Raw genomic sequence first — 22,302 nt, forward strand, 5'->3', positions numbered from 1 at the left:
AATGTGGGGAAATCACAAAGATGTGGAGATTAAACAATACTGCTATATAAGTAATGGGTTAAAGAAAAAAATCACAAAGGAAATCAGAAAATACTTTGAGATGAATTAAAACAAAAGCACAACATATCAAAACTTAGATGCAAAAAACTAATGCTCAGAGGAAAATTCATAGAATTTTATTTATGCCTCCATGAAAAAGAATACCTCAAATCAATAACCTAAGAATCTAGTTTCTTAAGGAAACTACTAGTTTCCTTAAGAAACTAGAAAAAAGAAAAAACATAAAGAGAAAGAAATAATATGGATTACAATGGAAGTAAACAAAATAGAGAATATAAAACAATGGTGAAAATCAACAAAATCAAAAGTTGGTTCTTTGAAAAAACTGACCAAGTGGACAAACTGTTAGCTACACATTAATCCGAAAAAAAAGAGAACACTCAAATTTAGTAAATCAGGAATGAAAGATGAGATTTTACTATTGACCTTAAAGAAAAAATGAAAAACATTATAAGGGAATAGTAAAAACAACTGTAATGGTAATGAATGAGATAACCTAAGTGAAGTAGATAAATTCTAGAAAGACATAACCTTCCAAAACTAAGTCAAGAAGAAACAGAACATCTGAATAGACCTACAACAAGTAGAGATTAAATTAATAATAAACTTTCCCAAAGAAAAGTCCAGGACTAGATGGCTTTCCTGGTGTATTCCAACAAATATTTAAAGAAGAATTAACAAATCATTTACAAGCTTTCTGAAAAAAAATCAAATAAGAAGCACTTCTCATGGGGGAGAGAGATCCAAGATGGCTGATCACTAGCAGCTCGGGCTTGTAGTTCCCAGTGAAAGCGCAGAGAACGAGAGGACGCCACACTTTCAGACGAATATTTGTTGCTCAAGGACCAGGAGATTCCCAGCAGAGGAGCCTCACGGGTCGCCAAGGTGACTCTTGTGGCCAGCGTGGTGGTTTTGCTGGTGCCTTAGCGTGCCAGTTTGTGGTGCAGAGTCCGGAGATTCCTGGGCAGAAAAGCACCTTCAATCTTAACACCGCTGTTTTGGCCGGCACAGTGGATTGCTCAGATTTCCGCACTGGGAATCAACAAGTTGGACGTCTGCTCAGAGACCTAGTTAGAAAGTCGGTATTACAAAGACGACAGATGGATAAATATATAATGAAGGGAAGAAACCAGCATAAAAAGGCAGAGAATACTCAAAATCAGAATGCCTCTCCCTCTACAGAGGATCGCAATTCCTCATCAGTAACGGAACAAGGCTTAATAGATTATGAGTGTCTTCCAATAACAGAAGCAGGTTTCAAAACGTGGGTGATAAGAAACTTCTGTGAATTAAAAGAACTTGTTCTAACCCAATGCAAAGAAACTAAGAACCTTGAAAAAAGGTTTGACGAAATGTTAACGAGAATGGACAATTTAGAGAAGAACATAAGTGAACTGATGGAGCTGAAAAACACAACACGAGAACTTCGCGAAGCATGCACAAGTTTAAACAGTCGAATTGATCGAGTAGAAGAAAGGATATCAGAAGTCGAGAACCAGCTCAGTGAAATGAAATGAGAAGACAAGATTGGAGAAAAAAGGATGAAAAGGAATGAGCAAAGTCTCCAGGAAATATGGGACTATGTGAAAAGACCTAATTTACGTTTGATAGGCGTACCTGAATGTGACGAAGAGAATGAATCCAAGTTGGAAAATACTCTTCAGGATATAATTCAGGAAAATTTTCCCAACCTGGCAAGGCAGGGTAATATTCAACTCCAGGTAATACAGAGAACACCACAAAGATATTCTTCAAGAAGACCAACCCCAAGGCACATAATTGCCAGATTTATTAGGGTTGATATGAAGGAGAAAATACTAAGGGCAGCCAGAGAGAAAGGTGAGGTTACCCATAAAGGGAAACCTATCAGACTTACAGCAGATCTCTCAGCAGAAACCCTACAAGCCAGAAAAGAGTGGGGACCAATATTTAATATCCTTAAAGAAAAGAACTTTCAACCCAGAATTTCATATCCAGCCAAACTAAGCTTTATAATTGAAGGAAAAATTAAATCTTTTGTGAACAAACAAGTACTTAGAGACTTCACCACCACCAGGCCTGCTTTACAAGAGCTTCTGAAAGAAGCACTATACATATAAAGGAACAACCAATATCAGCCTTTCCAAAAATATATCAAAAAGAGAAGAGCATTAACACAATGAAAAATTTACACTAATGGGCAAAACAGCCAGCTAGCATCAAATGCCAGTATTAAACTTATATATATTCTAATTGGATAAAAAGCCAAAACCCATTGGTATGCTGCATTCAGACCCATCTCACATGCAACGATACACAAAGACTCAAAGAGAAGGAGGAAGATTTATCAACCAATCAGAGAGTAAAAATAAACAAATAAACAAAAAGCAGGAGAGGTAATTCTTGCCTCTGATAAAGTAGACTTTAAAGCAACAAAGAGCAAAAGAGGCAAAGAAGGACATTATATAATGGCAAAAGGATCAATGTACCAAGAAGAGCTAACGATTCTATAGATCAACGAGACAGAAAATTAACAAGGACATTCAGGACTTGAACTCAGACCCCGAACAAGTAAGCTTAATAAACATTTGTGGAACTCTCCACTTCAAATACACAAAACATACATTACCACCTCACACCTATTCCAAAAGTGACTACATAATTGGAAGTAAATCACTCCTCAGTAATCGCATAGCATTTCATAGGTTTTAAATGAAATATTGGTTGGCTGCTAGTTTGTTATTTTCTTCCCTTATTCTTTCCTGTTTACATCAAGTATAACTATTGGTATAAAAGAGGTTTTCAATACCCATTACTAAATTGCATTCTAGCCTGGGCAAGAAAGCAATACTTCCATTCTCTCTCTCTCTCTTTCTCTTCCTTTTTCTTCCTCTTCTTCATTTTTTTTTCTTTCTTTCTTTCTTTCTTTAAAAAAAAAAAAAAAAAGAAGAAGCACTTCTCAATTCATTCAATAAAGGCCCTTACTATCCAGATAATAAAACCAAAGACAACTATAGGGAAAAAAAAAAAAAAAAAAAAAAGCTATAGGCAAAATTAAGAACAATTGTGCCTCAGAGGTCACCATCACAAAAGTTGAAAAGAAAACCCACATATTGGAAGAATATATTTGCAAATCAAATAATCTGATCAAAGTCTAGCATATAGAATATATATGTAACTTTTACAACTTAGCAATAAAAAGACAAATAATATAACTAATTTAAATATGGCCAAAGTTTTGAATAAACATTTTTTCAAAGAAGATATTCAAATGGCCAGCAAGTACATAAAAAATTCTCAACATTATTAGTCATTAAGTAAATGCAAATCAGAAATATAATAATATACCACATCACACCTATTAGGATAGGATGGCTACTATAAAAATAAACAAAAATATCTTCCTATGTTAAAAAAATATTGTTTATAGAAAGTATTGGTGAAGTTGTGTAGAAATGGGTACTCACAAGGATTATTAGTGTAAGTACAAATCAATACAATAAATATTTTAGGGCACAATTTGACAGTATCTTTCAAAATATGCTGATTTCAATGCAGGAATTCCATTTCTAAGTATCTGTCCTAGAAAAAACTGTGCACACGTACACAAAGTAAAATGTAGAAGGAGGCTCACTGTAGCTATGCTTATTATAGCAAAATGCTGGAACTCACCCAAATGTCCGTTTGCAGACAGATGGTTAGATAAATCAGTCTACAATGATTCTAGTATGTAGCCCCACGCCCCCTTTCCTGGATATCAAAAAAGCAAGGTAATTTTAGGGAAGAAACTAATTTTCAAAACAATACTCATAGTATGATACCATTAACAGAAAGCAAAATAAAACAAACCACCTTCTATATACCCAAGTGTTAATTCTGGCTACCTCTGAGGAGGCTAGGTTAGGAAGGGGTAAAGTAACTTTCATTTTTGAATTTACATATCATGTTATTGCTTGAATTTTTATAATAATAATAATTATATGTTGTATGTAAAATGTTAATTTTACAAGCATACCTATTTTTATACAAGACTGTTAAATCTAACTTTAAATCTCAATTTTAATTCACAATAACATAACAGAAGAAACATTCTTACCTTCCAGGTTTTCTATTTTTTCAATGTTGTTTAAAGCTAAATTCAAATATTCAAGTTTCTTGAGTTTGCTAACATTTTCTGAAATATAAGATAATTAATTACAAGATAATCTTCAAAATAAAGACACTTTTATGCAATCTATTGCTAAAATAATAAAGAAAATCTAAAGATTATTATGGTTACCAAAACCATGTGGCTTTTTCAAATCGATACCTGTACATCAGACATGGTGGCTGTCTAAGGAAGACCTATTTCTCCCTCTATCCTTCCTAATGAAACCCAGTTTTGCTCATGTCTCTACCTAGCCCTAACTCTAGGGGGGGTAGGTTTAACCAAACTGGGCCAGTGCATGACAATCCAATCTCTCTGGCTAGTGATGGCTCAGTAAGGTAGGTTTAAGCCAAACAGCCCATGGCAGTCTCTTGGCAACTGTGTAGTACAGGAGAGGACATGCAAACCAAGTGCTCCTAATCAGATAAAAGGGAAGCATCTATATTCCATGCTTGGGGGGTTCTTATCTCTTTTTCCTGTGGGGTATTAATAAGGAATTACTATCTCTATTGATTCTTATACTCAATCATAAGGGAAACAACAGCAGGACAAATCTGGATAGCTGGTAGAGCAGAGAGAAGGAATCAACCAACCCTGATTGATTTTGGAGTCTGCCCTACCTCTAGACTTAGAGATGGGTAAGATAATTGATTTCCTTACTGTTCTACCACATTCAGTTGGGTTTCTTTGACTTGAAGCCAAAATGGACCTGATACAGGATTATCTTATTTAATAAATATGAAAGCCCATACAGGCAAAACCACAAGCATAAACAAGTCACAGAATTGCTGCAGAATGGGGCCTCTGAAAAATAGTGAATAATATCAAACATTGCTGAGTGCTTTTATATGTCACACAATGTTCTAAGCATTTTGCATATATTATCTTATTTAATCCTCATAATAACCCTATGAGGTCAAAATGATCGTCTCCTTTTTACAAATCAGAATACCAAGGTACAGAGAATTAATTTACTTGTCCGAGGTTAAGTGGTAGAGCCAGGAAATTGCACTCCAGAACTTGGAACTAAATCATTATAGTACACCTTAAAAGGACAGTTCTTTCTAAGATGACAGGAATGTAGAAAACTCTGCTAAGGACTGTGCACTGGGGGCAGCCTCACTCAATTAGTGCCTCCTCTGCCCATTTCTCAGGGATATGATGAAGCTGAAAAACATGGTGATTTATAATCATCATCCTTATCACCACTAAAAGTTAATCTAAAATTTACAAAACATCATATATTTGTTTCCATAGACGTGAACATAACAGTTCACGTTTCTGAGTTTCAATTTATGTATTGTTTAAAAGAAGAATTTTGGGGGGAATAATTACAGAAGTTTGTCTCAGAATTTAAATTATTCTAAGTAATCCTAATGTTTGCAAACGATCTCTAGAAACATCTGAGCATTCAATTGTCAACAGATTTGAAGGTTTCTGTGTGCCAAGAACTATGAGAGTCTAGTCTATATCCTGAACAAAAATACTTTATTATTTAAAATGGCCAGCCCACAATAAAATACCTGTTTGAAATAGGACTTCCCTTTGTTATATGCATCACCCTCTAAATGCTAAAGGAGTCATATGATAGAAAAGTAAGGCTTGCTCAGGGAGAGTTTCCTAAATGAACTCCTCAAAAAACAACAGGGCCCAACTTGGAAAGAGGGAGGGGTGTGAAGCTCAGTAAGACAAAATAGAAGAGCCTCTTGGGTAGTAGAAAGGGAGTCTGAGTTCTAGCCAAACCATTCTACAAACAGTTCTCATTAACAAAGCAGACTCACGAACTTGGAGTAGACCCTCTCCCTTCTCAGGTTTAAGAAGCTCTGTGGCTCTCAACTTGGCCTAGGCATGCAGCCCATTGTGAAGCTGTTGAAAGGGTTGATTCCAGGAGCCCACAGGTTCTGATTCAGTAGGTCTGGGGTGGGGCACTGGACAAGACCCCACCTGGCCCCTGGGCTCCCTCTTGGGTCACCTCTAAGCAGCGCCTTCCTCAGTAGACCATCTGTGTCTTCCCATGGGCAACAACAGAGCTTTAGGAAAGGCAACTGCTTCGCAAATTTCCACCTCAATGGCACAAGAGCAAGTCTGAATCCTAGAGGAGTAGTTTTACTTGCTAAATAAGTGCCTAAATGCCTATGGGTGGAGTAGCACTGAAAAATCCCATTATTGGGATTTAAAAGGGTGTTTAATTTAAGAATACTTTGGAAGCAAAAATTTAAGCTTTCTCACAGCTCTGAAAAGGACTGAAATACCATGCTCCTAATTAGTAATTGTGATGGACCCAGCTGTGAAGATTAAAATTTTGGGAACTCTTTTAGATCCGTACAATTAGAACCGTTCTTTCATGCCCCCATGCATAAAAGCTGGTGGTTTTCTGTAATAGCCTTTTTAATTGAACAATGTGCCAGAGTTTCTAATTTCTGGTCAAGTTAAAGATGCCAAAAATAATTAACTGAAAAAATACAGAGAATTTTAGTAAATCTTCAAAAAATGATGCAAAGCGAGGCTTTTTGCAAGCCTGAAGCCAATTTTCAATTATCCACGAAACTACAGGCAACCACATCACCAGCATTTCTCAACCTCAGCAATACTAACATTTTGGGTTGGATCATTCTTTCTTGGGGGCAGGGGTGGCATCTTGCGCACTGTAGGACTGTTTGCAGTATTCCTGGTCTCTATACCCTAGATGCCAATAGCATCCCCTCCCCATCTTCCCATACACATGCGACAACCAAAAATATCTCCAGACATTGCCAAATGCCCCCGATGTGAACCCCAGCACATTACCATGGGAAGTAAAATAAAATTCTGTATGCTGACCTCTGAGTTCTCGTGCCAGGGCACACAGGGGTTGGCACTCTCTCTGCCTCATCAATCCTGACTCCATCTTTTTTCCTCCAACTCCATTGGCTTCTCCCTTCTGCTCCTACCTTCAACTGGCTAGCCTGGGGCACAATGGGGTAAATGATCAAATTGATAATAGTAGCAGCACAGCAGCTATCCTCTACTGAATACTTATGATTTAGCAAGTACCAAGCATAACATTTCATGTAATCTGTATGCCAATTTAGACATCAGGCATTATTAGCCATTTTACAGATGGCAAAACTAAGATTTGGGCAAAGTAACTGACTTGTGAAATTTCACACTGCAAACAGGTAGGTGGTAGAGGCAGTGTTCTGACACAGGTCTACCTGACGCCAGAGCCTGTGCTTTCTCTTTCTGGGTGCTGGGGATTCTCCTGTTTCCATGTGGCAGGACCTCCATTAGAGCAACTGCACAGGCCTCCCTTCCCTCTGCCCTTTAATTCACCATTCTGTGGGAGAAGTAGGGTGTGGTGGGGGAAGGAAGACCAACGTATCTGATAGGTTCATCAGGAGAAGAAACTCGGCATACCCAGTCCCACCCTCTTTCCTGATTTCTGGGATCTTCCTGCCAGCAGAGAGCACATGATCTCAACCTACCTCCTGACATAAAGCAAAGACCCACCTGGGTAGGAGAAACTTGTGATTGTCCAATTCTGCATGTAACTGGGTGGGTAGGTTTATTCTAAGGGCAATATTAGCAAGCCCGCTTGGCTGCAAGTCTAAGTCGCTTTTTTTTATCGGTTATAATGCTGATGTTTTTATCTTCGTTGACCTGATTCCTGCATTTATCTCTAATTTTCATTCCAAATTGGAGCCCCTTCAATACACAACACAGAGCACAATGCCTTGCACATATATGGTCACAATAAATATACAATAAATCTGCAGTAACCTGACAAGGACTCCCTCAATTCTTTTTCTTTTTTTTTTAATTTTTTTAAAAAATATATATTTTATTGCACTTTAGGTTCTGGGGTACATGTGCAGAACATGCAGGATTATTGCACAGGTATATACATGGCAATGTGGTTTGCTGCCTTCATCCCCCCATCACCTATATCTGTGTTTTGCAGTGTGATGTAAAATCATGACAAACGCCTCCTCCCTTTCAAACTTAAAAAAAATCAGGTTTGATGTGTTCTCTGTCTTTTTTAGATGATCAGGTCAAGTAATGTGTTCCTCACCATTATCTGCTCTCCCAGCTCCTTGCTGGAAATTGTTTTCACTACGCACAGAAATGTTCAGGGAAATGTCCCCCATACAACCACTGAGAGATGGCTGTGTCTGTTTTCCCATGCAATTCTTTTCCAGTGATCGTCTTCTTCTCAAAATAACACTACACTTTCCAAAGTTCTCTCACTCACAATGTTAAAGAAACCATGAGAGTTAAGTACTGAAACTTACCAATTTTCCCAATAAGATTATTTTGAAGATAGAGAATTTTTAAATCCCGGCACCATTTATCAATGTGTTCTAGTCTTTCTATTTCTTGCTGATGCAAGGAGAGTTCCTCCAGGGAAAAAATGACACAGTCATTGTGTTCAGCATTCCGTCTAATAAGATCTTCTGTGACTGGAAGAAAATGTGTTACATATTACATTTATGTCCCCATTGTTCAATATAAGATTATTGTGCTATTAATGCATTTGGGCTTTTTGTTTTTTTTCAGTTAAATGTCAATTCTCCAGGCCCAAGCAATTTTCACAGTGAAAGAGAAAATGCTACCTTCTCCTGGAGTTTTTGTGATGCCATGATGTGAGTCAGAGGGAAGAGGAAGACATGATGATATTGTATTTGTCTTTGAATGTGTAGGGTCTACATATATTTTGCTGTATGGATGAAGATGGAGTTGAGAGTTAATGGCTATAAGAATGTTGATATGGAATCTTACAGTGGTACCATGTCAAAATGGATGAGATTCACTAACTAATCTGAGACAGAGCAACTTGCTACTGAGAGGCACAGTGGGCACAGTGGGGCTGGCAGAGGGCAGAAATATGAAAGCATCTTCCACCATTCAAAGAAGAAAGGTCATGGGTCATTCATTTAACCAATATTTATTAATTTAACTACACTTAAAACAAAGAAAATGAACACCTTAGATCTTGCACTGCAGTCTTACCAAGCGGCCACCACTTGTTTTGTTTCCTAGGAGAATGTTTTTTAAAGCTGCTCACAGGAGAAGGCATAATGGGAGCTCCCATCCCTCTGATAAGAGTGATGTGTAGCACTGGGCTTGCCTGCCACAGAAGGTCGGCAGTATGTGATGAAAATGGTGCAAGGAGACTGGACATAGTGCTGTCTATGGTCCTTAGTCGGGGCCAACCACAAGACCATGAATCATCTTCATAAAGATGTACTGAAACCAAAGGGCTAATGACAAGGAGGAACCACGCATTTCCCACTGCCACTAAAAATGTTATTTGTTGAACCCTGACATCTTAAGTAGGATGTGGAAATATTGTCTGTCTACACCAGGAGATAATAATTGTCACAAGGTGCCAGATACTATTCTACATGTTTTGTATCTATTAATGTATGACTATCTGGAGTTATTATTTCCAACTGTCAGATGAGGAAGTAAAGCACAGAGAGTTTAAATAGCTTACCTAGGTCTTGATGATAAGTGCTAGAGCTAGGTTTTAAATTCACAGTGCAGTGCCAGACCATCTGCTCTTAACCACTATGCTCTCCTGCCACAAGCATGAGCAAATAGCAGCCTCTTGAGATTCCAGGTTTCCTGAAGGTACAGACTCCTCTAGCTGAGACAGAGTTCTTTACCACAACTTCTGCTACCACACCTCTATGTCACATCCTTAAAAGTGGAGTTTGCCTTTTTACTAAATGTAAAAACATGTACGAATTTGATCCTTCACGTGCAGTTAGCTAAACTCTCTGCTACTTCCAGTGGGAGGAGATACAAGTGCTTGCAATGACAGTTCTTTAGAAGAAGGACCAGAGTAATGTAGAGGTTGAGAGATTAAAATACTATACATGGGGAAAGTCCTTGCTACTCTAAGCTTTGGCTCAACTAACAGGCAGAGATTGTCACAAACCAGATCCCGGTGAGGGACAGACCAAAGAGCCCAGGAAGGAGGGTAACAGGACACCACCACCAGCCTGACTCTCTGGGACCCTTGCTGCCAGCCCCATTCAGCTATCCCTGGAATTCCACTGCTGGTTTGTGAACCAACTTAAATAGGGAACTCTATTCAAGGAAAAGAGAAAAACCAAACCTGTAAGAGAAGAGCATTAAAACTACTCTCCATCCTCCTTACCAAAGTTGGTTCTAACAGTTTAAATCAACTGATAATGAATAAATGGGTAAAGCCAGAGGATAGAGCAATGGTCCTATGTAAAGCAAAATGCATGATCTGTATCTGTAATTTATCTATAAGAATTCTCTTAGCAGGGATGCAATGTGGGTCAAAAGGTTTAGATGGCATAACCTTGTTATCTGTACATTTAATAAAATGTGGAAATTATTCACCACTAGTAATAACACCCTCAATGACTAATGGTGCATCTGTAACTTAAACTATACAAATCCATAGAGCAAGGGGGTGGATTGTTGGAGGCCTTGCTACTATTAGAACTGGAGTCCTTGGGGCCAGTAGGATGTGCCAATCAAGGGCCCAGGTCTTCCTGTCTAGACCATGGCCCATGGAGGGAACAATGAGATTCTCTGTCCAAGGGGCTCCAAGCCCTACTCCAAACCCTGCAATGGCAGCTTCTTCAGGTTCATTCTTGAAGACAGATCATGTCATCAGGTACACAAGCCAGTGCCTAGGGGTGTCCAAGGATCAGCTGTTTGTCAGGGATGTGGACAGCATGGATATGTAGGCTGGAGTGTCCAGGCTCATACATGGGCTTGAGGGGCCAGGATAGAGCCACAGATGGGAAGAAAAGGGAAGATGGAGCCAGAGGACAAGCTTTCCCCAAGCCACCATGCTCTGTCACAGAACTCCAGTATATGAAATGCAGCCTTCCGGGTTGTTGTGAAAGTATACTTGTCAAGGGAGGAAGACGTATTTGATTTAGCAGTTTGATTTACAACTTGATACATGGGCCTTTACTTAAACTCTTGCCCCAGATTCCGGTTGAAGGCTTAGTTTTGTTAACTTGAACTCCAAAGGAGCTGTCATCTATGCTTAAGTCAAATGTGTTCAGGGGCCTTCTGAGAACATGTTAGCATCACCTGGTCTCTGGCCTTACATTGCCACGTGGGACTTTCTAACCCTCAAGCCTGCTCAAGGCATCACAGGCATCTCCAGTCTACCTTCTGAAAGGCTTTTCCAAACTGTCCACTCTTAAAGATTTACAGGGTTTTTTTTTTTTTTTTTTGAGATTTATAGAGTTGACAAAGTTTCTACTGGTACCAAATAACCTTGTAGTATTCTTTTGCTACACCTCTGAACATTTAAGAAATGCTTTTTTTTTTTCCTTTGAGACAGGGTCTCACTCTGTCACCCAGGCTGGAGTGCAGTGGCATGATTACGGTTCACTGCAGTCCAGGCTCAAGGGATCCTCCCACTTTAGCCTCCTGAGTAGCTGGAACTATAGGCATGTGCCACCACACCCAGGTAATTTTTGCTTTTTTTTTTTTTTGTAAAGATAGGGTTTCACCATGCTGCCCAATTGGTCTCAGACTCCTGGACTCAAGTGATCCACCCACCTTGGCTTCCCCAAGTACTGGGATTACAGGTGTAAGCCAGTGTGACCAGCCAAGAAACTATCTTCATCATGCTGTTATGTGTGTAAAATTTATCACTTCATGCAATTGTCAAATCTTCTTTTTCAAAGGCACATAGATATTAAGAAAGAATTATGTTGATTCATATCTTCTAACCATGAGAATTAAGATGAGAAAAATCCCTGTTAGTTTAAAGAGGTGGAGTTCAGGGAACTTCCCTTAGCATGAGCAACTAATCTACACACACACATGAAAGAAAGAAGGGACACAACAGAGAAGGTTGCCTGGACAGCAACGATTATATACAATTAGGATACATTAAAAGAAAATGGAGAATTGCATAGGAGGATAGAACTGTAAAGATCTGGAATTTCCCAGCAGACCTTTTCTAAAGTCTTCTATAACACTCAAACTGCTATGTGGCTTACCGTCTTAAAGCACTCAGGAAATTGTTGTTACACAATGCTGCCTCACCTGTAATGGCAAACATCAGAACAAAAACCAGAGTCCCCAAGAAGAAATGTGTAAAGATGTCTATATGGCCTATGGAGATTATAGTGTTTCCATGCATTTGAACAGGAAAGCATTTTTGGTTTTATATCTAATTTAGAGCAAACATTCGTTAAGTCCAAGGAGCATTATTTGTCCTTAGAAATTTCTACTCCAAATAATATAGCACTGCACTGACATGAGATCATTCTAGAGATTTAAAAATGCTTTGGGAGGACATACAAGTGGCCAACAAACATAAAAAAAAAAAAAAGTTCCACATCACTAGTCATCAGAGAAATGCAAATTAAAACTACAATGAGATATTATTTCCCACCAGCCAGAATGGCTATTATGATAAAAGTCATAAAATAATAGATGTTGGCAAGGATGCAGAGAAAAGGGAACACTTACACAGTGTTGATGGGAATGTAAATTAGTTCAATCCCTATGGAAAACAGAATAGAGATTTCTCAAAGAATTAAAAATAGAATGAACATTCAACCCAGCAATCTCACTACTGGGTGTTTTCCCAAATGAAAATAAACCACTCGATCAATCAAAAAGATGCCTATAATCCTGTGCTATTGCAGCACTGTTCATAATATCAAAGTCATGTGTTCAACCCAAGTTCCCATCAACAGCAGACTGGATAGAGAAAATCTGGCATATGTACACCATGAAATACTACGCAGCCATAAAAAGAATAAAATCATGTCCTTTGCATCAACATGGATGTAGCTGGAGGCCATTATCATAAGTGAATTCGTGCACAAACAGAAAATCAAATACCGCATGTTCACTTATAAGTTGGAGCTAAACAGTGGGTACACAAGGACATAAAATGAAAACTATAGACCCTGGGGACTCCAAAATGGGGGAAGGAGGGGAGGCAAGGGTTGAAAAACAACCTACTGGGTACTGTGTTCACTACTTGGGTGAGGGGTTTACTTGAAGATCAGACCCCAGCATCATCCAATATACCCATGTAACAAATTTGCACATGTACCCTCTGAATATAAAATTAAAAAGAAAAATAATATATAGTTTCAAATAGCTAGAAGGAAGATATTGAATGTTTCCAACACAAAGAAATGATAAATGTTTTAGATAATGGATATGATAATTACCCTGTCTGATTACTCTACAGTGTATATATTGAAACATCACTATATATGCCATAAATACGTACAATTATGCGGCAAGTAAAAACAAAATTAAATTATAAGTGAGAAAAAAAATACAAACTTTGCCCTTAAGGAGTTTTCAGTCCAGAATTAATGAGAGGCAGTGACAACAGTGCATGATGAATGATGAGCTTGAGAGAAGAGCTGGATACCATGAAACATGCAGGAGGAGGACCCAACCCAGGTGCGGCTTCAGAAGGAGGGGATGTCAATAGAGATACAGAGCACAAATGAGAACCAGAAAAAAAGATGAGAATGGAGCAGAAGAAACAGCATAGCACAAATGCCAGGAAGTAAGGGTATCTTCATTCACTTTGCAGCAAGAATAAAGTGAATATACCTTCAGTAATGATGTTGTAGGCACAATGGCAGACAATCCTCGCTTTCATGGAGGCTGCCTGGTAGTAGAGGCAGAAAAGAAGCACAATGTACATACCACTGGGTGACATGTGGATGGTCTGGGATATCCAGAGCTTCTAATCTAGACTTGGGAGTATATGGAAAGCTTCCTGTCTTCAGCTGAGACACCGAGGATGAGTAAGATTATTCAAGAGAATAGGGCAGATAAAAGCTAATTCCAAGAAGCAAGCTCAGAAGACGAGAGGCCATAGAGTATTCTGTAAATTATGTGACATTCTTTATGGTTAGAGCAAAGTGTTGGAAAAACTGGGAAATATAAAAAAGCTAGGCAGCTTTGAGTCCATTGCAAAGAGCCCTGGAGAGCTAAGGATCTAGAATGAATTTGTACTATTATTTAGAACTGGAACATAACCTAAGCAATGGGGGGGCATGTAGTGTTGTCATGAACAGATTATGTCAAATCCTTGCTCCACCATTCTCTACCTGTTTATGATATATAGATTTGGACAAAACTATTCATCTATTTTCAGTTTTCTCATCTGTAAACAGGAGATAATGTCAGCAATGATTTCTTAAAATTTTTCTGATGATTAAATAAGTAAAGCCCTTAACACAGTGCCTGGTATACAGTCATTGGACAATAAGCATCAGTTCCCTTTTTCCTACAAATAAGTAAATAAATAAATAATAAAACACTTTGTAGTAATTAATATGTTGTCATAAGACCATTTCAAGAGAAATGGTATTATAGTACCTATTATATGGTATAGAAGAAAAACATGCCAAGTTATAATATAAAACATATTGCTTTTACTTCCTTATTTTAGGAAATTTCAAATAGCAAAATACAAGATGCAGATGGGTGAGTGCTAGCCAATATCTGCATAACTGGAGAAATAAGTACTTGATGAAGGATAATGACAGCTTCAACCACAGATACATACTCCCCTCACTAAAAGAGCCTGTGGAGGAATCCAAAGGTTGAATCAAACTAGCTCAGCCCGCCTAAGCTTCTTTCCAATTCCTTAATATGAATGGGTTCTCCAAAATTTGAGGGTGTATCAGTAAAATGACATTGCAGGGAGCAGAGACAGAGGGCACAGGGAGGAGGTGTCTGTGATACTGGAGGCTGTCCTGCTGTGTTTGCTTCTAAAGTTTTTCCTTACATTGCGCGAAGTTCTAACAACTCCCAAAGCCAATAATTTAGTGTTCATTCCTTCAGGTTTTACATCATGTTTTGTAAACAACTCTCTCTCTTTCCTGCTAGATATTAGAATAAAGTCAACCAATATGTATTTATTGCAGATTTTGTAGCATTTTCAGACATCTTGAAAGACCTATCTGATATGTATATGAAATTGAGATTTAACAGAAATGAAAGGGTTACAAATAGATGATGGTCACCTCTTGCAGCATCTAAAACATTTTTTAAGCATTTTCAATGGAAACTTTTAAAAGCAGGATCGTACACTTGCCTGTCTTTTCTTGCTGAGCCAGGCTCATCATGAGTGTCAGTAGCCATACTGTACCCTACTCCCGTAAAGTCTTTGGGGATTATTTGGTAGAGTGCGCTACTGAAAAGCACCAAGTCCTCCGGGGCACTAAGAGAAGCACATAGAAAGTACAATGAGCGCACAGGATCGGTGCTACTGAGAAAAGGGAGGTCAGAAGAGGCTTCATGGAGGAGAGGCCTGAGTTGAATCTTGAAATGTGAGTAGATGTTTCTTAGATAAACCAGGAAAGGGCATCTCAGGCCATTGTGAATGACATGATGCACTTTTCAGGTCCCTCTTCAAAACTGAAGGATTAATTCCTCCAGCTGCTGGGAGCTCGGTTCACAGACAGCCCTTGGCTGCCCACCTTCTTCACAAGCTGCCTCAGCTGAAGAGATTGTTCAATCAAGGCCATGCCCTTTCCCTTTCCTGGGAAAGCCCACATTCAATGACTGGTTGATGTAGGGGCTGTTAAGGTTCAGTTCTTCACCCCAACTTGGGCAAGTCAGAAGGTCCAGTCCAAGTTTAGATCTCCTAGTGGGTTCCGAAGGCCTTTGTTAGACACATCACAGCCCAACTTCCCCCTCTGCCCAATCTTGATTTCTTTCCTACCCACCCCAACAGTGTTCCCTAATAAACCTCCTGCATGCTAATTCCCAGCTAGATTTCAGCTTCCTGAGGAGCCCAAGCTGGAAGAGTTGATGCCAGAAGTGGTTCATGAAAGCAGATGCCATCTGAGATAGGCTTCTGGAGTCAGATTACATACTGCCAGAGTCCAAGGACACCATTATTCCTGGTAGGCAGAACACAGATAGTGCCTGGCTCAAGGCAGATACGCAATTGTAAAGACTTTCCCTGGTGTTGAACAGAGATAGGATACAGTGGAAGGGAATTTACTAGTAAGTGTAACATGTCAGGTGTTAGAAAAACGCGAGAGAAACTGTAACTTAAAGGACAACTATATTGTATAAAGGCTGCTGCTAAACAAACTTTAACTTAAAGGACAATTTTATTGTATAAAGGCTGCTGCCAAACACAACTGATAAAGAAAGGCTGAGAGAGAAAGTGTGAAACCAGAGGACTGCATTGGGAGCACTATGAAGAGGTTTTCATTTCCTGAAACCAGAGGACAGAGAAAGCTGAAGGCTAGGACTAGTACTTCATCATAAGATTAGCAGCGACGTCAGGTTCTGGACATAATAGAGTTGTAAAACAGGGTTTACCCTCTAGCCTAGAATAACTAAAACATCTATACAAAACATACAAAAGTAGCTTTTTCTTAACTTGGACATAAGGACATAAAAAGGAAAATTAGCATTTTGAACAGAATTAAAAATTATACACACAAAAAAAAGCATGTCAAAATTTGCGGGATACAGCTAAAACATTACTTAGAGGTAAATTTATAGCATTAAATACACATAGTAGGAAAAAAGAAAGGTCTCAAATATTGGCTTCCACTAGAAAAAGAACAAATTAAACTAGAAAAAGAACAAATTAAATCCAAAATAAGCCGAAGAAAGCAAATAATGAAGATTATAACAGAAATCAATGAAATGAAAAGCAGAAAAAAAGAGAAAAATCAATAAAAATTAAAGCTGGCTCTTTAGGAAAATAAAATTGGTAAACTTTTAGTCTGACTTATCAGCAAAAAAAAAAAAAAAGAGAAGACACAAATTGCCAATATTAGGAGTGAGAGAGGTGACATCATATGTATTCTACAGATACTAAAATGATAAAAAAGAAATCATATAAGTAACTTCATGCCAATAAATTCAAGAACTTCAATTAAGTGGGTGAATCCCTTAAAAGACACAAACTACTAAAACTCACTCAAGAATATATAGATAAGGTGAACAGCCCTGTATTGACCTGATATGTAGTTAAAAACCTTTCTTTCCACAAATAAAACTATGGCACAGATGTCTCCCATTGATTAATTAAACCAAGAATCTAAGGGAAAATAATACCCATATACACAAACTCTTATAGAAAATTGAAGAGGAAATAATACTTCCCATTATATTCTATAAGGCCAGAATTACAACCAATCAAATACATTACAAGAAAAGAAAACTACAGACCCACGTACCTCATGGACACATATTTAAAAATCCTAAGCAAAATATTTAGCAAATCAAATCAAACAATATAATAAAAAGATTATACTTTATAACTAAGGGGGGGTTATCCAATGTATACAAGGTTGATATAATGCTCAGAAATCCATGTAACATATAATATTAATAAACTAAAAAGGTGATAATGTCAGTAGATGCAAAACGGCAGTGGACAAAATCCAACATCCATTCCTGATTTTTAAAAGACAACAACTCGGAAAACTAGAATAAAAAGGAAGTCTACCTGCGAAGGACCATCTACAAAAGACCTATAATCAACATTATATTGAGTGGAGAAAGACATTTCCCCTAAGAATCAGAAAAAAGGCAAGGAAATCTGTCATCACCACTTCAACATTATACTGAAGGTTCTAGCAACAGGCAAGGGAAAAAAAAAATCCAGGTGGTAGAGAAGTATAATTATTTCCATTTGCAGATGACTTGACTGCCTACAGAGAACATCAAACGGAATTCACATAAAAAGCTACTCAAATAAGTACGTTTGACAAGATTGTAGAATATAAGATCTATATGAAAAAAATCAAGTATACTTCTATATATTAACCATTTACAATGGCATAAAAAATATGAAGTACTTAGAAATAAATCAGAAATATATGTGCAAAGTCCGTCCACTGAAAACTTCAAAAATTCTGTAGACATATTTTCTAAGATCTAAATAAATAGAGATATATCCTTTGTTCTTGGGTCAGAAGATTGAATATTGTTAAGATGCTCATTCTCCCCAAATTGAGCTGCAGATTTAAAACAAAATCCCAGCAGACTTATTTTGGTCAAAATCCCAGCAGACTTATTTTGGTCAAAATCCCAGCAGACTTATTTTGTACAAAGTGACAAGATACTACTGAAATTCATATAGAAATGCAAAGGATCTGAATGCCTAAAACATCTTTGAAAGAGAAAAAAAATTTAGAGGAAAAACACTACTTGATTTCAAGACTACTTATTACAAAGCTTCAGTAATTAAGAAAGTGTGGAATTGGCACGAAGGAAGATAAATAAATCAGTGAATCAGAAAAGAGAGTCCAGAACACACATATATACATGCCACTGGTTTATCCAAAGGTTCAATTCAATGGAGAGAGCATAGTCCTCAACAAGTATTGCTGGTACTACTGGATTTCCACAAAAACAAAAAAAAACAAACAAACAAAAAACCACTTTAATCTACATCTCACATCGTATACAAAAACTGAGTCGAATGAATGATAGAATAATGTAAAAGCAAAAATTATAAAATTTCTAGGAAAAAAAGAGAAAAAAAATCTATGTAAACTTAGAAAAGATTTCTTGGATATGACACCAAAAGCAAGATCTATAAAATAATAAATTAGACCTCAAAATTTAAAACTTATCTTTCATAAATAATTAAGAGGAAAAAAATAAGCCATAGAAGGGGAGAAAATATTTGCAAATTACGTATCTGATGACTTATGTCCAGAAAATATAAAGGACTCTTAAAACTCAATGATAAGAAAACAAATCAATATATAAAATGGTCAAAATATCCGAAGACATTTCACTAAAGAAGATACATAGATGACAACTGTGTCACAGTAATACAAAACGCATTCAGTAATATAAAATTGAAAAACAAAGATGCTAGATCTTCTCTAAATCACAGTATCTACCAGATTAAATGCACAGAGAGGAGCTAATTCATTTCCCCCTAGCCACTGTCCCCAGGCTTAATATTGGTCCTCCTGAGCAGACAGAACACTAAAAGTAGTGGTCTCTTTGACTTTATATGAGAATTTGCACCATGACCTCTCTTTTTCCCACCAAACTCTCTCTTACTCCTAAGAGGCAATATAGCAAACACATACAAGAGTACGGGCTCTGCTTACCATCCCAGACATAACACTTACTGTGTGACACTGGGCACTCTGCTTAACCTATCTGTGCTCCAGATTCCTCATCTGCAAAATGGAGATGATACTAGTGTCTACCTCAAATGATTGTGAGAATTCAATGAGCACACACACACAAACTTTCAGAACACTGACTAGAAGGCAATAAGCAGCTCAGCAAGTATGAGCCATTATTATCATGCTCTCTCAGAGGCTCAAATTTCTACTTCAGTTGTAGGAAGCTGAGAATTGTGGAAAGAGCAGCGAAAGCTGGGAAGCTTGTATCCTAGGTCCGACATCTCTCCTGACTGACAGGATTTCACGTTGGCTGGATCAATGTCCCCCTTCTCATCTCTAAAATGAACAGGTACAGTAGATGATCTCTCCAGCATGGTCTCTCTAAAACCTGTACTAATGATATCCCTGCATCTTTCTTTTTCTGGAAAATACAGGAAAGGCAGCAGAAAAAAAGGCACACAGGAGCAGTCAGAAGATGTTAGCAAGAGGCAGAAGGCCATTTATTGGGAAGCACGGGAGAGAGAGAACATGTAAAAAGGGTTTGTGGCACAGCAAGAGAGGACCACTTTCTCCACTCACATCTTTCCAATTTGTCCACTTTGCCTCAGTCCTGTGGGAGGCAGTGTGGTGTCATGCAGGACCCAGAGGATATCTTCGTGGGTTCTGTTCCAGCCCTGACAGTGACTGTGTGATTTACTCTCTGTGCCTCACCTAAAAAATGGAGATGTCAGTAGTCCTTCCCTGCCTTAAAAGGCTGCTGAGAAGATCAGACCGGAGAATGCATGTAAAGCATTTTAACCAAGCCTGGCACATCAGAGCTACTCATTGGAAGAGTCACCTGTCCTGCTGCCACGACCTGAGTTCAGCCTACTATCTCCCACTTGCACTCCTACAGGGCCAAGTCATGCCTGTGAACAAAACCTTTTGGTTTCCCTGTGGCTCTCTGGATAAATTTCTAAATCCTAAGTGCAAAACCCCTATGAGCGGATCCCTGCCTACCTGTCTGTCAGGCCTTCCATCTCTCTTTGCTCTCCATTCCTTCTTTCTGTCTCACCAGTTACAGTCAGTGACAATTTGCCACCAAGAAGCCCCGCTCTTTCTCACCTCTGAGCAATTCACTGTGCCTTACTGTTTCATTTTCAGACAGCACTGCTTCCTCAGAGAAGCCTCCACTCACCCTGGGGTTAGGTCCCCTGCCCACACTCTCAGGGCACAGGCACCCCTCTCTCGCCTGGCTGTAACCACCACACTTGTGTTTGTCTTCTCCCTCCCTAGGAGGGTAACGCCACATCTGTCTCCTTCCTCACTGTATCCTGGATTCAATGCCTGACTCAAGGTAGACACTCCGATGCAAGTCCGACCGGTTAATGATTTAACAAATGAAAGTGGGCACGATTCAGAGAAAGAGGGCAAAGGAAAATTCATGACATAAAATAGGGAAGGAAGAAAGGAAGAGAGGGAGGGAGGGAACAAACTAGGGTGAGACCAGGGGATGGGGAAACAGTCCTGAGAACAGAGGAAGAAATATCAGTAGCTGGTTTAGGAAAGGAGTTTTAACATTTACAAATCACTCCCCCAACCCCGCACCCTTCCCACCTGCAGGCTGTCAGGTCTTCCAGGGCAGAAAGCCCATTATCTGGAGCAGGCTCTTGATTTTTTAAAAAAAGTTAATTATGACACTTTTACAATGATAAGTGATCAATTAGGTGGAGCTGTACAAAACTGCCACACGGGGAGCTCAAGAACATTGTCGATATCAAAACGGTTCATCTAATATAAATAACTTACCCCCATCACCTTGCAGTCTGTTAGTATATTTTTAAAGAAACACATTTGTGGCTGGGCGCAGTGGCTCATGCCTGTAATCCCAACACTTTGGGAGGCCGAGGCGGGCGGATCACCTGAGGTCAGGAGTTCGAGACCAGTCTGGCCAACATAGTGAAAACCCGTCTCTACTAAAAATATGAAAATTAGCCAGGCGTGATGGCATGAGCCTGTAATCCCAGCTACTTCGAAGGCTGAGGCAGGAGAACTACTTGAACCCGGGAGGCGAAGGCTGCAGTGAGCGGAGATCGAGCCACTGCACTTTAGCCTCGGCGACAGAGCAAGACTACTCAAAAAATAAAAAAAGAAAGAAAGAAACGTTTATATTTATAACACTTACTGTGTCTAAAACAGTACTATGATTGCCTTTATTTTGGAGATGAAGAAGCTGAGGCCCAGGGGGTGAAGTCACTCACTCAAAGTCACAGGAGAAGGGAGGACTTCAACCCTGGCTCCACAGTCGGGACCCTCCACCACTGGGCTACACTGCCTTCTGGAATGCGTCCTAAGATTGCGGCTTGGACACAGCGACTGGCCCACGTCTACACAGCGAGTAAAGAGCCGCTTGGCCGGAACCGGGTGTGCCTGACGCCAAAACCCCTGCACCTCCCCCGACCTCCTTTCTTAGAGTCCAGTGCCTCTGCCCCCTCCTCCCCTTCCCACGGCCCCGCCCATTTTACAGACTGGCGCCCGAGCTGGAAAAGGCCAGGCTGCCGGGCCTGTCTGCGGAGGACGTGGAGCAGCGGGGCTGCAGGGCGGAGGGCCGGGTGGGGCTGGGGTCCGCCCAAGCGCCAGGGAACCGGCAGCGCGGGGCTGGTGCGGGCGGCGAGGATCCCACGGGACCCGGGACGACGCCCGCAAGGACAACGATAGAGGGCGGAAGGTGGCGGGGGCTTACTCCAGCCCATGGCGCCTCTCCAGTTCGCTGGCCCGCACGCCCGACCTGACCCCGAAGGACGCCTTTCACTCTTCACCGCCGCTCGTCAGCGCGTCCCCATCGGAATTCGGGAGCCAAGGCAACCGGGACTCTACGGCGGCCGCGCGGGGCCAAGACACGCCGCGTTTCCTGAGCTCCGCGGAGCCGGCAGGAAAGACAGTGGTGAAGGGGCTCTGGAGGCAGGAGCTCCCCGGCCCAGACCAGTCTTTGTCCTCGTCCCGCCTGCGACTGGCCACAGACTGCTTCCCTCTCCCCGA

General features: G+C 39.7%; 1 protein-coding gene across 2 annotated transcripts in view; it reads right to left on the reverse strand.

Annotated features, from left to right (window-relative positions):
• Window positions 1-22,091, reverse strand: part of DNAAF11 (dynein axonemal assembly factor 11) — a 92,987-nt gene extending 70,896 nt beyond the window's left edge. The window contains exons 1-3 of one of the 2 annotated variants that reach the window (XM_064384602.1): window positions 22,007-22,091; window positions 8,458-8,625; window positions 4,136-4,213 (exon numbers count right to left, since the gene is read on the reverse strand). In XM_064384602.1, the coding sequence (XP_064240672.1) occupies window positions 4,136-4,213; window positions 8,458-8,625; window positions 22,007-22,016 (256 nt within the window). In that variant the 5' untranslated portion in view covers window positions 22,017-22,091. Of the gene's footprint in view, window positions 1-4,135; window positions 4,214-7,006; window positions 7,132-8,457; window positions 8,626-22,006 lie in introns of those variants that run through there. The other variant, XM_064384603.1, reaches the window with a different exon arrangement.
• Window positions 22,092-22,302: the final 211 nt, after the last annotated feature.

This window comes from Aotus nancymaae, unplaced genomic scaffold (assembly GCF_030222135.1).
Source record: "Aotus nancymaae isolate 86718 unplaced genomic scaffold, 86718_ANA_hifiasm-v0.15.2.pri h1tg000036l, whole genome shotgun sequence".
Lineage (NCBI taxonomy): Eukaryota > Metazoa > Chordata > Mammalia > Primates > Aotidae > Aotus > Aotus nancymaae.